Genomic DNA, 19,780 nt, shown 5'->3' with positions numbered 1-19,780 from the left:
AATATCTTACCTGTACTCTTCAAAATTGTCAAGGCAATAGAAGACTAAATTTCAGATTAAGGAAGATTAAAGAAACATAGTAACCAAATGCAATATATAATTTGTATATATTTTTATAATTTTAATAGTATTAAATATACTTATATTTATATATTATATAACATATTAAATGTATTTAAATTTTAAAAATATTTTTTAATTGACTTCTGGATCTGATTTTCTTTTTTCACTGAAACAATTGGGCAAACATGAATTAACTCGGGACACTCCCAGCGGTCCAACGGCTAAGACTCTGCACAGAGCTGGGATTTGCTAACTGGCCAGGGAGCTAGATCCCACATGCACAACTAAAGGTCCTGTGTGCTACAACTAAGACCCAGGACAGCCAAATAAATACATAAAAATAAATATTAAAAAAATCATGAATTAAGTCAAAAGATTAGATAACTATTATATCAAAGTTAATTTCTGATTTTATAATTTACTATAATTATATAAGTGAATGCTCTTTTTATTTTTTTAAGGAAATTCACATATTTAGGGCTTGAAGTGCACCATGTCCACAATTACCTTAAAAGGTTCTTAAAAAATTATTTGGAGATAGAAAGCTACTTTGTAAAATATCAATATTTACAGAATGTGGGTAAAGAACCTACCCTATGGGAATTCTCCATACTATGTACTATTATTTTTCTAGCTTTCTATAAGTCTACAATATGTGTTTTTTTTTAAGATTTAAAAATTTTAAGTAAATAACCTTGGGAGAAATATGTATAAGTCAGCAATACGTCAACTGTAATTTATTAAACGATATTATAATAGAATCTGACAATATAAAATATCCAGAATATATTGCTATACAATATAAAGTATCAAGAACCAGAATTTGTGTTAATTTCTCTAAATTCATATTTACCATTAAGTAAACATGTTGACAGAGCTTCCCTGGTGGCTCAGACAGTAAACAATCTCCCTGCAATGCAGGAGATTCGGGTTCTATCCTGGATTGAACCAGGGGTTCTCCGTGGGTTGGGAAGATCCCCTGGAGAAGGCAATGGCAACCCACTCCAGTATTCTTGCCTAGAGAATTCCATGGACAGAGGAGCCTGGTGGGACATGACTGAGCAACTGACTGACTGACAATAGAATGTTACCCAGCCATAAAAAGAATAAATAATGCCATATGCAGCCACATGGATGGCCCTAGACATTATCATACTAAGTGAAATGTCAGGCAAAAAAAAAAAAGGCCCATATCATACATTATTGCTTGTACATGCAGTCTGAAAAAAATGATACAAATGAAGTTATATGCAAAATATAAATAGACCCATAGACGTAGAAAACAAACTGATGGTCATCAAAGTGGAAAAGGTGGAGGAATGAAGGATAAATTAGGAGTTTTGGATTAAATACACATACATACCATATATAAAACAGATAACCAATAAGTACCAACTGTATAGCACAGAGAATACACTCAATATTTTATAATAACCTATAAGGTAAATGAAGATGAAAATTTATGTATATATATATATATATGAATCACTTTGCTACACACTTCGAAGTATCTCAGCTGGTAAAGAATCCCCCTGCAATGCAGGAGACCCCGGTTTGATGCCTGGATCAGGAAGATCTGCTGGAGAAGGGATAGGCTACCGACTCCAGTATTTTTGGGCTTCTCTGGTGGCTCAGCTGGTAAAGAGTCCGCCTGCCATTAGGGAGACCTGGGTTTGACCCCTGGGTTGGTAAGATCCCCTGAAGAAGGGAAAGGCTACCCACTCCAGTATTGTGGCCTGGAGAATTCCATGGACTGTACAGTCCATGGGGTCGAAAAGAGTCAGACACAACTGAGCGACTTTCACTTTCACTTTCAAACTAATACAACATTGTAAATCATACTTCAGTAAAAAAAAAAAAAAAAATTGCAAGGTAAAGTAACAAGTTCTGATGTAGAAACTGCAGCAAGCTATTCAGAAGATCTAGCTAAGCTAATTAATGAAAGTGGCTACACTAAACAACATAGTTTCAACATATTTTCTTCTTCCCTATATAGTAAAAACATGTTATCTAGGATCTTCACTTTCACTTTTCACTTTCATGCATTGGAGAAGGAAATGGCAACCCACTCCAGTGTTCTTGCCTGGAGAATCCCAGGGACGGGGAAGCCTGGTGGGCTGCCGTCTGTGGGGTCGCACAGAGTCGGACACAACTGAAGCGACTTAGCAGCAGCAGCAGCAGCAGGATCTTCATAGACAAAAAGGAGAAAATAGTGCCTGATTTCAAAGCTTCAAAGGACAGGCTGACTCTCTTGCTAGGGGCTAATGCAGCTGGTGACTAAGTCGAAGCCAACGCTCATTTACCGTTCTGAAAATCCCAGGGCCCTTAAAGAATTATGCTAAAACTGCACTGCCACTAGAACAAAGTCTGGACGACAGCACATCTGTTTACAGAATGGTTTATTGAACATTTTAAGTCCACTGTTGAAACCTACAGCTGAAAAAAGATTCCTTTCAAAATACTACCTCCTATTGATAATGCACCTGGTCACCCAAGAGCTCTTATGGAGATGTACAATAAAATTAAGTTGTTTTTCATGCTTGCTAACACAACATCCATTCTGCAGTCGATGGATCAAGAAGCAATTTCGACTTTCAAGTTTCATTTTTTAGGAAATAGATTTTATAAGGCTACAGCTGCCAGAGATAGTGATTCCCTTGATAGATGTGTCACTGTGGATTTAACCAACAGTCTAAATCCAGTTCTCTGAAGTGATGAGTTCATACAGGATCAATAAAATTTGGCTACTTCTGGACATAAAGACGGAGAAGGCAATGGCAACCCACTCCAGTACTCTTGCCTGGAAAATCCCATGGACGGAGGAGCCTGGTGGGCTGCAGTCCATGCAGTCGCTAAGAGTTGGACACAACTGAGCGACTTCACTTTCACGCATTGGAGAAGGAAATGGCAACCCACTCCAGTGTTCTTGCCTGGAGAATCCTAGGGACAGGGGAGCCTGGTGGGCTGCTGTGTATGGGATCGCACAGAGTCGGACACGACTGAAGCAACTTAGCAGCAGGACATAAAGAAAACTGGGCTGGAATTTTTATATGATTGGTTGTTGTTCAGTCACTCAGATATGTCTGACTGACTGTGACCGCTTGGACTGCAGCACGCCAGGCTTCCCTGTCTTTTACTATCTCCCAGAGTTTGCTCAAACTCACGTCCATCAAGTCACTGATGCCATCCAACCATCTCCTCCTCTGTCATCCCCTTCTCCTCCTACCTTCAATCTTTCCCAGCATCAGGGTCTTTCCCAATGAGTCAGCTCTTAGCATCAGGTGGCCAAAGTATTGGAGTTTAGGCTTTAGCATCAGTCCTTCCAATGAAAATTCAGAGCCGATTTCCTTTAGGATTGACTGGTTTGTTCCCCTTGCTGTCCAAGGGACTCTCAAGAGTCTTCTCCAGCACCACAGTTCAAAAGCACCAATTCTTTGTCGCTCAGACTTCTTTATGGTCCAACTCTCACCTCCTTACATGGATACTGGAAAACCCATAGCTTTGACTAGAGGAATCTTTGTAGGCAAAGTGATGTGTCTGCTTTTTAAAATATGCTGTCTAGGTTTCTCATAATTTTTCTTCCAAGGAGCAAGTGTCTTAATTTCATGGCTGCAGTCACCATCCAATGTCACTTTGGAGCCCAAGAAAATCAAGTCTGTCACTGTTTCCATTTCCCCCCATCTATTTGCCATGAAGTGATGGGACCAGATGCCATGATCTTAGTTTTTTGAATGGTGAGTTTTAAGCCATCTTTCTCACTCTCCTCTTTCATTTTCATCAAGAGGTTCTTTAATTCTTCTTTGCTTTCTCCCATTAAGATGGTAAAGGATCTGCCTGCAGTGCAGGTAGACCCGGGTTTGATCCTTGGGTTGGGAAGATCCCCTGGAGAAGGGAATGGCAGCCCACTCCCAATAGTCTTGCCTGGAGTATTTTGTGGACAGAAGAGCCTGGTGGGCTATAGTCCTTCAGGTGGCAAAGAGCTGGACATGACTGAGCAACTAACACTTTACATGATTACTACCCCTAATAAATAAAGAAACGTAAATAATTGTGAATATTCTAGAGAAAATGAATAATATTTAATTAGATTGCCTTGTATGGAATTAGTAATATTACAAGGGAGGAAAATAAGGTGGAAAAAGAGAACCCAACACTTTACGGAATGCTCTCAGGCTTCCCAGGTAGCACTAATGATAAAGAGCCTGCCTGCCAATGCAGGAGAGGTAAGAGATGCGGGTTCAAACCCTGGCTTGGGGAGATCCCCTGGAGGAGGGCATGGCAACCCACTCCAGTATTCTTGCCTGGAGAATCCCATGGACAGAGGAGCCTGGCAGGCAACAGTCCACAGGCTCCTCTGGAAAGAGTCAGACACAAATGAAGTGACTTAGCATGTACGTACATTTAAGTGTTCAACTGAAAAAGAAAATAGCTAGTTTTGTAGGTATGATTTATTTATAAAATAAAGTTCCCTAAATGATATCCCTTATAAAAATGAAATATATTGCTTCATGACTGAAGGTTTTATTTTATAACTTTTCCATAAAACATATAAAGTCCTCCATATTCATCTTTTATGGTTCTTAGAGACACAATAATCATTGGTTGACTTTTTAAAGACTTTTTCTAAGGAGAAAAAATGCAAATGCCAAAAATAAAATTATTAATTAATTTCAAATTTTGAGAGATTGAAAATTTTAAACTAAAGCCTAACCATGAAAGCAGAAATATATTTAATTTAACCAGTATACACTTAATCAGTTTATTACTTAAAATCTTAAAAATTTTACTTAAAATTTAGTTGCTCTTCCCAAAGTTCAGGAAAAAAAAATGCCCTTAAATTTTTTAAAATATTTCACTAAATTAATATAAAAAATGGAATAATATACAAGCTGTTAATAAGCACTTCAACACAAATGTCAGTAACAAACTCACAGTCACAAAGTCCCAGAAAAACTATATATCCTACAGGTGTAAACAAGTTTAAATAATTTTCCACATAAGAAGTACAAAGTCCACATTTATAGGAACTTCAGTATATTTCATTTTGGTAAAAACCAGAATAGATTCAGTTCCGATGTGGATAACACTGAAGATAATTATAAACGATTGTTCACATTCAGCCTTATTTTTGAAAATAAAGAGCCAAATGGCATTACATTTAAATAATTCCTCATGAAATTTTCATAATGGAGTTAGCTTTAAACACTGGAGGCATCCTTGTATGATAAAAGAGAAACAGCCAGAGAGAAGAAAGAAACATTAAAAAAAAAAAAAAAAAAAGGCCATCTCTGTATCCAGCCCACATCTACTTTTAAGTAACATTATTGACACACTTTTTTAGGGACAAGGTTTTAAATAATAATTTGGGCTTTATTAATGAAAATCCCCACTTACCGTAGCTTCATTGCAAACTGTGCACTTAACCACATGCTGGTGAAGCTTGCCATCCAAATTGATGAGAGACTGGCACACACGGCAGTTTATGACTGGGATTCCGCTGGCATCTGGGCTGACAATGGCTGTATACGGAGGCGGGAGTTCCGCTGAAAAGACAGTAGCCACCGAATCAGAGTCTCAGAGCTATTACGACTGATTTGAGCATATGAGCAATAGAAGTAAAGCAGGAAACTATTAATAAATATCTCCGGTTCTTTATGTTTTTAAAGCTGGCCAACATTATATAGTTTCAGAACAGAAACACACATAGAACTATATCATAAAGTAGAATAATTCCTAACTCCTAAAATCCAAATCACACTTACCTGGGTTCACACCTTTTATTAGCCTATACTCAAACCATCCACTCCATTCCCATGTGCAAATGCCTAGAGTTTATAATAGGAAAGTGATGATTTATGTCTAAAGTAAAAAATCTTACACTAATGATCTGACTCCTATGAAACAGAAATAGTCAATGAGGACAGAGTTTCTAAATCACTTATATATATGCATAAATTGTGTAGTTGCTGAGCTCTGTTTATACTAGAACCAGTGTAATAACTGCTGAGTATGACAAGAACAAAACAGGGGTTTGGTGGCAGTCAAGAAGAGATAAAAATGAACTTAGGAAAACTAAACTTATCAACAAGGAACATGTTCTAATTTAATGGAACTATGCTAGTTTCAGACAAAAACAAGAATGAAATAAATTCAACAATTTTTGTCTCAAACTTTCACCTAACATTAAAATTCTAGGAAATGCTTCAATGTATTTACGGGTAAAAATATGTTACTTGGGATTTAGTAGAAATGCTGCAAGAAAAAAATGGTTTAATAGATGAAACAAAAGCAGCAAAATGATGATATTTATGAATATAAAGACACAGAAGATATTTTGTTCTTACTACTTTGTGTGTGTTTGAAAATTCCCAGAATACAAAGATACACAAGCACACACACACAAACATACATGCACACACACAGACACACTGTTTTTTGAGAGTCCTTAAGTTGACCGATTGGGTGATTGGGTAAAGGGTAGAAGCCCAACTTCAGAATTGTGTTCCTCAACCAGAAGTATTATTTGTTACAAAAGTCAGAGGAAAGGAAATTAAATATACTATACCAGGATGGAATTTCTAAAGGGGACTTGCCTAACCTCATTGTGTGGCTATTTTAACTGCAGGCATAGGAGGCCCTTTCAAGGCAAAGTCTTGTCACAGGCCACCTAGAAAAGGCTACACCTCAATACATGATCGAATCCCCGGTAAAGAGAACTGATACATTCAGAGGCTTCTGTGACACTATAAAATACAATCACTGTAGCTAATCATGAAAGGAGATATTTTTGAAATAGAGATTTTTCTATCCACTGGATTAGATTCTGAACTCTGTGATACTTTGAGCTGATAGAACTGAGTTAGAGAACAGCACATTATGGTATGTTCAAAATACCACATCTTACACCTGGCATGCTTGGGGTACCTCATGGAGGTATTTTTAGACTTAAAAAGGATTAGCAACAAGTGATATTCATGCAAATATTCATAATAAGCCAAATTTCTGCAGCAGCCAAGGCTCTGAAAGAGGCCACATTGGAAATGATAATATGCACACATCTCTGGGAGGCTTATACCAGAATTCTGCCAAACACTGAACTTAAAAAGAAGCTATAGATATCTAAATTATAAAAACAGTTTTAAATCCTTGGAAGAATTTAAGGCTCATACACAGTGACCTGTAATGTATTAATGAAGAAGAAAAAAATGGGTTAAAGGATCAATGTGTTAGCAGTACATTTGAGCCCTTGCAATTTGCAGATTACTTTATCAGAACTCGATAAAGAAAGTATTGTCCCGGCAAATAGAATACACACCTTACTAGAAATTCAAGACACACTGCCTGGTATGCAACAATAAATATTGTTTTAATAATATTAGCAATACCATTATTAATAAAAGCTTCTTCTTTTGCCTTGAGGATGAGGGGGAAAGGCCACATATTAAAGCCACAAATAAGGATGGCAAAATCCATCCATTTCAACAGGCAAAAGTTTTGCTCAATGGAATCTCCTAAAGAGTTCAATGGTTGATCTTCTGAAGCATTTGAAGTCTATCAGAACCAACAAAATCCTGTGAACTTTTCCTTTAAGATTTGCACTACTTAATTTTTACCCTGTAAAAAAAGAAAAACTTTCAATGACAAAAATACGCTCAAACCTTCTGGAGGTTTGGGAAATTGAAGGAGTGTGTAAAGAATGAGTGAGGATGAGAAGTCTAATGGGACTTATGGGAGAGACTAAAGCCTCCACGAGGCTAGGGCCATATCTGACTTGCTCAGGTCAGATTCAGTGCTTGTCATCGTGCCTGGTCTATGGCAGATGCTCACTACACATTTATGGAATGAATGGTGGGTGAATAAATGAATCACTGAAATTTAATGGACTCATCTATTTCTCTTGGGAAAGTGACACTAAGTATATTACCACCACTCTCCTTAAAGAGGAGCTGGGATCCTAGCACCGGAGCACAGCTTGATTGTGAAAAAGGCTTTCTCCTACATGTAGACTAACCTCTCCAAAACATGCAGAGACCGACCGGGAGGGGATTAGGAAACACTGGCCTGGTCCACCATATAAGTACAATCAATCCAAGAGATCAATAGAATGACAGATGTTACAGCCTAATTGCTCCACTAAACAGTGCTTTCAGGCCTACCGATTCAATTTTCTGTCCATTATTTCAGCCCTAAACTGATTTAGAGATATATCTTGTACTTTTATCTTAAGGAAACCTTCACCTACAACTACAACTCCTCTTGAAAAGGATTTGTGATTCTAGAAATTTGTGTCACAGTCTGTAAACCTGCAGTAATTAGCAACTTAGATTGTTCATTTTATTTCCTTTCACTTTAAAGCAGCCAACAGATCACCACTATTATATCTATTTTAAATGTTTGCCCTGGATAAAAAGTCCACGGCAATTTCAGAATGTGGGATCATTGGATATTAAGAGACACAAAAGTTCTTCATTTTGGAAGAGTCTTACTTGTTATTTAAACAATGATCATTTTTTCTATGGAGGTTGTCTATGTGAAAAATCTTTTTCCTCCATATGAACAGTATTTATTAGACCAGTAGTCTTCAAAGCTGAAACCACCCCCTACAAAGTTCCAGAATTATACAATGTTAGAAATTTATGCAATCTTAGTCTAATACATAGCCTAATTTATTCATTTTATGGAAGATAAAACTGAAGCCCTAAAATTCTACCTTTTGGATAGACTTTTATACAGCACTTCAGCAAAACCAAGAGCTGACTCTTCCCTAGAGGTCTCTCCATGATGAAAGCTACTTCTCTTAATGAATAATGATTTAATATATGGAAAAGACGTAAGGACTAGTTAAAGGGGATTTGGGGATAAGAAAGAATACTCAGGGAAAATGAAGATTAGAATATGATATGAATAAACAATTAGTTCATGATAAAAATTTCATAGAAAAACAGACTCGATAAAATAATATAGACCACAAGGCACACATAATGGTCTTCCTTAAAGCACTCAAAAAGAGCCATTATTATTCTGTAAACCCAAGTGATCAAATTACACTTTCCCATCATAAACAATGACCTGAAACGTATCTATTTCATGCCAAAAAAGTCCCTCTTTCCAGCTAAGTCATTCTGGTAAAATAATCCCTACTTCATTTTTTACCAGATGTACCCAGATACAGCATTTTAAAGGTTGAAAATGTTTTGCTGTAGAACTCTGGTCTTTATTACCTCAGTTATCCCTTTATAAATCTCTGCAATGACAATATTGTCCAGTTTAATTCACTTACTTCACTAATATACTCTTTATATGAAGTCGTTCAGGCTCTTGACAAAGATATTGTATCGGAATCGAAAAGTAACGTCAGATTAAACTAAGAGATATTTTATAACACTATGATTATAAGATGAGCAAGAAAAGTATAAAGAACCAGCCAGTAAGGAAAACTCTGGCTTTATCTCCTCATAGGATCTTTGTAAAGAGTAGAGATAGGGACAGGGTGCACCCAGGTGCTATGGAATACGTACTTTCTGTATAAAATGTCTCCAGTCCAGCTCAACACAAAGAAAGGGAAGACCACCTTCTGTTCCTACCCTCTCTGAAACCAAAGGAATAAGATTATTCCAAGAGACTCCTTGGTTCTTCTAGAACCATTATTCTCTCAGAAGGATTCATCTGGCTAAAGCCAGTTTGCAAGGTAAATGAGCTAGCTATTAGGTTATCAACTCTCAGCTCCAAATTCACATTCTACACTTCGTCATACTGGAACTAAAACTCTGCAAACCACATTTTTTCTTTGCCAGTTGGCTGCAGCTTATATTCTGTTAATAGAGGTGATTAAACAGAAACTGCAAGGTTAAAGAAAAAAGAAGGGACTCGCAGCACGTTCCCCAGGTATATAAAGTCTTTCTCCAGAGCTCAGAGACATCAGCACCAGCTGGTTGGTCCCTCTTGGAAGTCATGTTTCAATTATGTTCCACTAAATTACTAAATTTTATTTTTTTAATTTATTTTTTAATTGGAGGAAAATTGCTTTACAACATTGTGTTGGTTCCCGCTATACAACAATGAAAATCAGTCATAATTTTATATATATATATATATATATATATATATATATATAATGCTCAAAATTCTCCAAGCCAGGCTTCAGCAATATGTGAACCCTGAACTTTCTGATGTTCAAGCTGGTTTTAGAAAAGGCAGAGGAACCACAGATCAAATTGCCAACATCCGCTGGATCATGGAAAAAGCAAGAGAGTTCCAGAAAAACATCTACTTCTGCTTTATTGACTATGCCAAAGCCTTTGACTGTGTGGATCACAATAAACTGTGGAAAATTCTGAAAGAGATGGGAATACCAGACCACCTGATCTGCCTCTTGAGAAATTTGTATGCAGGTCAGGAAGCAACAGTTCGAACTGGACATGGAACAACAGACTGGTTCCAAATAGGAAAAGGAGTATGTCAAGGCTGTATATTGTCACCCTGCTTATTTAACTTATATGCAGAGCACATCATGAGAAATGCTGGACTGGAAGAAACACAAAGCTGGAATCAAGACTGCCAGGAGAAATATCAATAACCTCAGATATGCAGATGACACCACCCTTATGGCAGAAAGTGAAGAGGAACTAAAAAGCCTCTTGATGAAAGTGAAAGTGGAGAGTGAAAAAGTTGGCTTAAAGCTCAACATTCAGAAAACGAAGATCATGGCATCCGGTCCCACCACTTCAGGGAAATAGATGGGGAAACAGTGTCAGACTTTATTTTTCTGGGCTCCAAAATCACTGCAGATGGTGATTGCAGCCATGAAATTAAAAGACGCTTACTCCTTGGAAGGAAAGTTATGACCAACCTAGATAGCATATTCAAAAGCAGAGACATTACTTTGCCAACAAAGGTCTGCCTAGTCAAGGCTATGGTTTTTCCTGTGGTCATGTATGGATGTGAGAGTTGGACTGTGAAGAAGGCTGAGCGCCGAAGAATTGATGCTTTTGAACTGTGCTGTTGGAGAAGACTCTTGAGAGTCCCTTGGACTGCAAGGAGATCCAACCAGTCCATTCTGAAGGAGATCAGCCCTGGGATTTCTTTGGAAGGAATGATGCTAAAGCTGAAACTCCAGTACTTTGGCCACCTCATGTGAAGAGCTGACTCATTGGAAAAGATTCTGATGCTGGGAGGGATTGGGGGCAGGAGGAGAAGGGGACGACAGAGGATGAGATGGCTGGATGGCATCACTGACTCGATGGACGTGAGTCTGGGTGAACTCCGGGAGTTGGTGATGGACAGGGAGGCCTGGCGTGCTGCGCTTCATGGGGTCGCAAAGAGTCGGACACGACTGAGCGCCTGATCTGATCTGATATATACACCCTCTGTCTGCCCCAGCTCCAGACCAGGCTCCCTGTATCATACAGCAGCTTCTCACTAGCCATCTGTTTCACGCATGATCGTGTATATATGTCAATGCTATTTTCCCAATTTGCCCCATCCTCTGCTTTCCTTGCCACAAGATCATTCTCTACATCCATGTCTCCATTTCTTGCATGCAAATAGGTTCAACAGTACTCTATTTCTAGATTCCATATATATGTTTTAATATACGTTATTTGTTTCATTTCACCCTAGGTTCATCCACCTCTCTACAACAGACTCAAATTTGTTCCATTTTATTTTCCAGCAAAGGTCTGTCTAGTCAAGGCTATGGTTTTTCCAGTGGTCATGTATGAGTGTGAGAGTTGGACTGTGAAGAAAGCTGAGCACCGAAGAATTGATGCTTTTGATCTGTGATGTTGGAGAAGACTCTTAAGAGTCCCTTGGACTGCAAGGAGATCCAACCAGTCCATCCTAAAGGAGATCAGTCCTGGGTGTTCATTGGAAGGACTGATGCTAAAGCTGAAACTCCAATACTTTGGCCAGCTGATGCAAAGAGTTGACTCATTTGAAAAGACCCTGATGCTGGGAGGGATTGGGGGCAGGAGGATAACGGGATTACAGAGGATGAGATGGCTGGATGGCATCACCGACTCGATGGAGATGAGTTTGGGTGAACTCCGGGAGCTGGTGATGGACAGGGAGGCCTGGTGTGCTGCGATTCACGGGGTCGCAAAGAGTTGGACACGACTGAGTGACTGAACTGAACTGAACTGATGGTTGAGCAATATTTCAATCCTCTTCATCCATTCATCTGTTGATGGACATCTAGGTTGATTCCATGTCCTGGCTCTTGTAAATAGTGCTGAAATGAACACTGGGGCACATGTGCCTTTTTGAATTGTGGTTTTCTCAGGGTATATGTACAGTAGTAGGATTGCTTGGTGATATGGTAGATTTATTCTTAAGTTTTTTATGGAATCTCCATACTGTTCTCCACAATGGCTATATAAGTTTGTATTTCCACCAACAGTGCAGGAGGATTCCCTTTTCTCCACATCTTCTCCAGCATTTATTTGTAGAATTTTTAATGATGGTCATTCTGATTGGTGTGAGATGATACCTCATTTTAGTTTTGACTTGCATTTCTCTACTAATGAGTGATCTTGTGCATCATTTCATGTGTTTATTGGCCCTCTGTATGTCTTCCATGGAGAAATGTCTGTATGTCTTCTGTCAATTTTTTTATTGAATTATTTGTTTTTCTGATATTGAGCTGCATGCATGTATATTTTGTATATATTTGGGGGATCAACCCATTGTCAGTGGCTTTGTTTACAATTATTTTCTCCCAATCTGAAGGTTGTGTTTTCACCTTATTTATAGTCTCCTTTGCTGTGCAAAAGCGTTTAAGTATAATTAGGTCCCATTTGTTTATCTTTGTTATTGTTTCCACTACTCTAGGAGGTGGGTCAGATAGGATCCTGCTGTGATTTATGTCAAAGAGTATCAGTTCAATTCAGTTGCTCAGTCGTGTCTAACTCTTTGCGACCCCGTGGACTGCAGCAGGCCAGGCCTCCCTGTCCATCACCAACTCCCGGAGTTTACTCAGACTCATGTCCACTGAGTCTGTGATGCCATCCAACCATCTCATCCTCTGTAATCCCCTTCTCCTCCAGCTTTCAATCTTTCCCAGCATCAGGGTCTTTTCAAACACCTGTGTTTTCTTCTAAGAGCTTCATGTGGTGGTTTAGTTGCTCAGTCATGTCCAACTCTTGCAACCCCATAGACTATAGTCTGCCAGGCTCCTCTGTCTAGGATTTCCCAGGCAAGAATACTGGACTGGGTTACCATTTCCTTCTCCAGGGGATCTCTCTGGCCCAGGTAATGAACCCAGGTTTTATACTTTATGGTATTACACTTAAGTTGTTAATCCAGTCTGAGTTTATTATTTTCATATGGTGTTAAGAAGTATTCTAATTTCATTGTTTTACATGTAGCTCTCCAGTTTTCCCAGCGCCACTTGTTGAAGAGGCTAGCTTTTCTCCACTGTATATTCTTGCATCCTTTCTCAAAGATAAGGTACACACATATGTGTGGGTTTATCTCTAGGTTATATATATTTTTCCATTGGTCCATATTTCTGTTTTTGTGCCAATACCATACTGTCTTGATGACTGTAGCTTTGTAGTAGAGTCTGAAGTCAGGCTGATTTCTCCAATGTGTTTTTCTTTCAGAAAGATTGCTTTGGCTATTTGGGGTCTTTTGTGATTCCACACAAACTGTAAAATGTTTTTGTTCTAGTTATATGAAAACACCATTGATAATTTGATAAAGATTGCATTGAATATGCTGATTGCTTTAGGCAGTATAGTCATTTTCACAATATTGCTTCTTCCAACCTAAGAACATATTATATCTCTCCATCTGTTCATGTTATATTTTATTTATCAGTGTCTTATAGTTTTCTGCATACAGGTCTTTTGTTACTTTATGTAGGTTTACTCCGAGATATTTTATTCTTTTTGTTACAATGATGAATGGGATTCTTCCCTTACTTTCCCTTTCTTATTTTTCAATGTTAGTGTTTAAGATTACAAGGGGTTTTTGTGTATTAATTTTATATCCTGAGCCTTTGCTGTATTCATTGATTTGTTCTAGGAATTTTCTGGTGGCCTTTTTTGGTTTTCTATGTATAGTATCCTGGAGAAGGCAATGGCACCCCACTCCAGTACTCTTGCCTGGAAAGTCCCATGGGCGGAAGAGCCTGGTGGGCTGCAGTCCATGGGGTCGCTGAGGGTCGGACACGACTGAAGCGACTTAGCACCAGCAGCAGCAGCCTGTATAGTATCATGTTAGCTGCAAACAGTGACAGTTATATTTTTCTTCTCCAATCTGAATTTCTTTTATTTCTTTTTCTTCTCTGATTGCTGTGGCTAGGACTTTCAAAACTATGTGGAATAACAGTGGTGAAAGTGGGAAACTTTGTCCTGTTCCTGATCTTAGAGGAAATGATTTCAGTATGTAACCACCGAGAACAATGTTTGCAGTGGGTTTGTTGTATATGGCCTTTATTATATTGAGGTAATTGCTTCTATGTTGATTTTCTAGAGGGTTTTTTTTTTTTTTAATCACAAATGAGTATTGAATTTTGTTGAAAGTTTCTCTTCATCTATTGAGATGATCATATGGTTTTTGTCTTTCAGTTTGTTAATATGGAGTATCACATTGATTGACTTGGGTATATTGAAAATCCTTGCATCCTTGGGAATAACCCCACTTGATCATGCTGGATGATCCTTTCATATGTTGTTAAATTCTGTTTGCTAGAATTTTGTTCAAGATTCTTACATCTATGTTCATCAGTGATACTAGCTTATAAGTTTATTTTTTTTTTTTGATGTCTTTATCTGGTTTTGCTATCAGAGTGATGGTGGCCTCATAGAATGAGTTCGGAGTTTTCTTCCATCTGGTATTCCATCTCTTTCAGAATTTCCCACAGTTTATTGTGATCCACACAGTCAAAGGTTTTGGCATAGTCAATAAAGCAGAAATAGATGTTTTTCTGCAACTCTCTTGCTTTTTTGATGATCCAGCAGATGTTGGCAATTTGATCTCTGGTTCCTCTGCCTTTTCTAAAATACTGCTATATAACTGGAGATACTGGCATGAAATGCCCAACGATCTGCCAATGACCAATTCCTGGATGACAAAAGCTTCTGCTCCATCTATGTCTCATTAAGCAATGTTTTTATCTCATTCTAGTGCCTTTCATCAGTGGCACTAGTGCTTCCTTCAAGTATTGAGAGCTAATCAATTACATATTCTTCTCTCATTTCATCAACTACTACACTTATTTTTATTGAAAAAAGGAATTTTTTCTGACCCTATATATGTGAAATCATACTGTTTGTATGCATGGCTCCATTCTTAACTTGTTGTTTACAATATTGCTTCCAAGAAAGTATGTGTTTCAAGAAAAATAGAGACTCTTTTTTAGTACAGAAAAATAATTTCCAAGGCAAAAAAACACTTGCCTAGAAATTTAGATGCTTCTCCTACAGCATGAGGAGAAAACAAATTCCTCCCCTGTCACTCTTCCTAGGCAGCTCATTTTCACTGTCACAGATTGTGCTCATTTTCTGAGAGAAAGCCAGCCACTCCTTTGCATACAACTAGGTATACACGCTAAATGACAACTTGCAGGTCACAAGTATTCATGAGTCACAGCTTTAAAATACATGATATGCAGATGACACCACCCTTATGGCAGAAAGTGAAGAGGAACTAAAAAGCCTCTTGATGAAAGTGAAAGTGGAGAGTGAAAAAGTTGGCTTAAAGCTCAACATTCAGAAAACGAAGATCATGGCATCCTGTCCCACCACTTCATGGGAAATAGATGGGGAAACAGTGGAAACAGTGTCAGACTTTATTTTTCTGGGCTCCAAAATCACTACAGATGGTGACTACAGCCATGAAATTAAAAGACGCTTACTCCTTGGAAGGAAAGTTATGACCAACCTAGATAGCATATTCAAAAGCAGAGACATTACTTTGCCAACAAAGGTTCGTCTAGTCAAGGCTATGGTTTTTCCTGTGGTCATGTATGGATGTGAGAGTTGGACTGTGAAGAAGGCTGAGCGCCGAAGAATTGATGCTTTTGAACTGTGCTGTTGGAGAAGACTCTTGAGAGTCCCTTGGACTGCAAGGAGATCCAACCAGTCCATTCTGAAGGAGATCAGCCCTGGGATTTCTTTGGAAGGAATGATGCTGAAGCTGAAACTCCAGTACTTTGGCCACCTCATGCGAAGAGTTGACTCATTGGAAAAGACTCTGATGCTGGGAGGGATTGGGGGCAAGAGGAGAAGGGGACGACAGAGGATGAGATGGCTGGATGGCATCACTGACTCGATGGACATGAGTCTGAGTGAACTCCGGGAGTTGGTGATGGACAGGGAGGCCTGGCGTGCTGCAATTCATGGGGTCGCAAAGAGTCGGACACAACTGAGCGACTGATCTGATCTGATCTGATCTGAAATATAACTGATCCCAAAATTTGCTTTAAAACATTTTAGATGAGAAAATATGGGGAGATCAACTCAGTGTGTGGAAGGGAACAAGCTCAACTGGATTTGTGATGTGTTATTTGCTTAAACACATGAAACAGCACAGCATAATGTTAAGCTCTGATGAAATTAGATGATACGATAGATGAAGGATAATATTACACTCAATAGTTTTCCATTTTGAAATATTTCACTCATTAAAAAAAAAAAAGACCTAAGGATTAATAGATTATAGACAAAAGTTGTTGTTCAGTCACTAAGTCTTGTCCGACTCTTTGTGACCCTGTGAACTGAAGCATGCTAGACTTCTCTGTCCTTCACTATCTCCTGAAATTTGCTCAAACTCATGTCCTTTAAGTTGGTGATGCCATCCAACCATCTCATCCTGTCACGCCCTTATCCTCCTGCCCTCAGTCTTTCCCAGAATAAAGATCTTTTCCAACGTGTCATCTCTTTGCATCAGGCAGCCAAAGTATTAAAGCTTCAGCTTCAGCATCAGTCCTTCCAATGAGTATTCAGGGTTGATTTCCTTTAGCATTACCTGGTCTAATCTCTTTCCTGTCCTAGGGACTCTCAAGAGTCTTCTCCAGCACCACAATTCAAAAGCATCAATCCTCTGGTACTCAGCCTTCTTTGTGGTCCAACTCTCACATCAGTACATGACTACTGGAAAAACCATAGCTTTGACTCTAAAGACTATTATCAGCAAAGTGATGTCTCTGCTTTCTAATATGTTGTCTAGGTTTGTTGTAACTTTCCTTCCAAGGACCAAGTATCTTTTAATTTCATGGCTGCAGTCACCGTCCAAATTGATTTTGGAGCCCAAGAAAATAAAACATTACTGCTCCCACTTTTCCATTTCTATTAAAATATAAAAACTGAGAAGCCACTAAAAAAAAAATCCAAAAGTTAATCCATTAAGTGTGGGGAGTTCCTCATTGTAGCCAGCTGGAAGTACAATGGTGGAGCTCCTATCCACGTTTTCTTCTCATGTTCTTCCAGCTCCTTATAAAACCTTCACTCCCTGAGTGACTTCAAAATCACCAGCAGCATCCTTCTTTGTTTTCTCATCCTTTCATTCATACAACTGATAACTTGTTTAATGCCTAGAAATATAAGATCAAGTGCAAGGGAACAGAGATGAAAGATCCAAGAATCCTGTCTCCCTCCTTGTCTTCCTTGATAAGGTCATGCACACAAATAAGTTTTAAAATATATAGTAGAAACATTAAGAGATATTGGTTTGGGAACAAATATTGTCCAGTAACAGAGATTAGAAAGGATTACACAGAAAGAAAGGACTTTAATGAATGGATAGAATTTGAATGCTTCATTTTCCAAAATCCCTTTCCTACTAACCTACCCACAGTAAGCAAAAAGTCAATCTTTGTCTAGAGTAGACTAGAAGTGGCTAATAAATGACACTGGTGTGAAGCAGTGAGTGTGGTCTTAGGAAAAACACACACATAGTGATACATGTGCATCTGCACGATCCCCATGTGAAAACAGGGTCCTTCCTATTAAAGTCTTGACCAGTTGGAGCAATGGACTAAATCAAACACAAAGAAATGCAAGGTTCCGCTCCAGGGGCCAGTACAGAGGGGTAGGGACAGGGTCTAAAAAATAGCACATGCTAAAGTACTCAGGGTCCCAGTCAAGGATAAAATCTACAAGAATCAATAACACCATGTGGCCAAAGTGCTTTCTAATACATTAAATTTTTATAAGTAACACATTTTCATGACCCAAAAATCAATATTCATGCAAAAAATGTATACTTAGAAGTGTTACTCCAATTTCTGTGTTAATTTATCATGGCCCACTTCAAAGATTTCCAGGTAAATCATTTTTTTTAAGTCCTTTCAGTGTTTCTTAAGCCCAGTACAGGTAATATTAATACACACACACACACACATATTCTCATTTCTCCGTTTTTGTTAAAAAGAAAAAAAAAGGCCTTCATCGTTCTTCACCTGACGTTTTTCATTTTATTTTATATCCTGGCAATCTTTCCATAAAGGTATGTAGGACTTCCTCATTTCTTTTCCAGCCGCACAGTGTCTCCATTTGTGTATATGTCACAGATTATTGTGGTGGTTTTACATATGGCTGCAAAATTCTTTGACACTCATCTACACTTGAGTTAGATTTGAAGTCTATATTTCTTCACCTTACATGCAGGTGACTTATAACTGTTTTGACCAATTAAGTGTGGCAGAAGTGACTTCTTAGACTAGGTCATAAAAGATGTATGTCTTCCATGAAGCCCAGCTTATTTTCAGGCATGTCTGGTAGATTTAAAAATAACCTATGTTCTCATTAGAGACTGTCAGTAAATGGAAATACTACTTTTGTTGTGCAAGGCATTGCACAAAGCTTTCTATGTAGAGAACCAGAACAGGATCCCTGAATTCTGTAAATCTGGAAAATAGTTTTCTTATAAATTTAAAAAATAATTTTGTATTAACTGGTAGAACCTATACAGCTCAGTAGAGCTCAGTGTTTATTTGGGAAATTCCTATGTGTGTGTATGTGTTCGTTGCTTAGTCATGCCCGACTCTTTGCAACCCCATAGACTGCAGCCCACAAGGCCCCTCTGTCCATTGGATTCTCCAGGCAAGAACACTTGAGTGGGTTGCCATTTCCTTCTTCAAAAGGAACTATAGAAAGAAAGAAAGTGATGTCGCTCAATCGTGTCTGACTCTTTGCAACCCCATGGACTGTAGCCTACCTGGCTCCTCCATCCATGGAATTTTCCAGGCAAGAGTACTGGAGTGGGTTGCCATTTCCTTCTCTGGGAAATTCCTATGCTCTAGGATTAATAACCACTCAGGTGTTGGTGAAAGTCTCTTATTTTAAGTCTGTTCACTATCATTACTAAGTATTGCTTTTCCTCTGGATGGTGAATCTTAGCACTTTAATCTCTGAAAATTTAAAACTTCACCTGTTCAGATGCAACTATTAGAAGCTTTCTGTATACAGGTTTTAAATTTGTATTATGGGTATGCAAAGCTTAAATATCTCAACTTGACAAAGCATGGGAGGAAAAGAGATTTTTCCACTGCCTTTAGAAATACATGCTTTGAATCAAATGCTCTAATGGTCATATGGCACATACAAATACTTTCTGCAGAAGAAAAAATATCATATGCTAGTTGGCCTTCTGATGCTTAAAAGAGCTATGTAGCACTCCTTAATGCTCAATATATTGTCTTTGCAATTTTCAAAAGTATACTGGAAGAAATAGTAATTTAAGTTAAAAAGGGACATTGGCAGTGAAAGAGTGA

At 38.3% G+C, this 19,780-nt stretch overlaps 1 protein-coding gene across 1 annotated transcript in view; it reads right to left on the bottom strand.

Moving 5' to 3' along the window:
* PIP4P2 (phosphatidylinositol-4,5-bisphosphate 4-phosphatase 2) overlaps nucleotides 1-19,780 on the bottom strand; it is a 71,441-nt gene that overhangs the window by 37,032 nt on the left and 14,629 nt on the right. The window contains exon 2 of the mRNA XM_061439409.1: nucleotides 5,458-5,606. Within this exon, the coding sequence (XP_061295393.1) occupies nucleotides 5,458-5,606 (149 nt within the window). The remainder of the gene's footprint in view (nucleotides 1-5,457; nucleotides 5,607-19,780) is intronic.

The sequence above is a fragment of the Bos javanicus genome, chromosome 14 (genome assembly GCF_032452875.1).
Source record: "Bos javanicus breed banteng chromosome 14, ARS-OSU_banteng_1.0, whole genome shotgun sequence".
NCBI classification, from domain to species: Eukaryota; Metazoa; Chordata; class Mammalia; order Artiodactyla; family Bovidae; genus Bos; species Bos javanicus.
The sequence above is the reverse complement of the archived record's forward strand: the minus strand, read 5'-3'. Positions and strand labels throughout refer to the sequence as shown.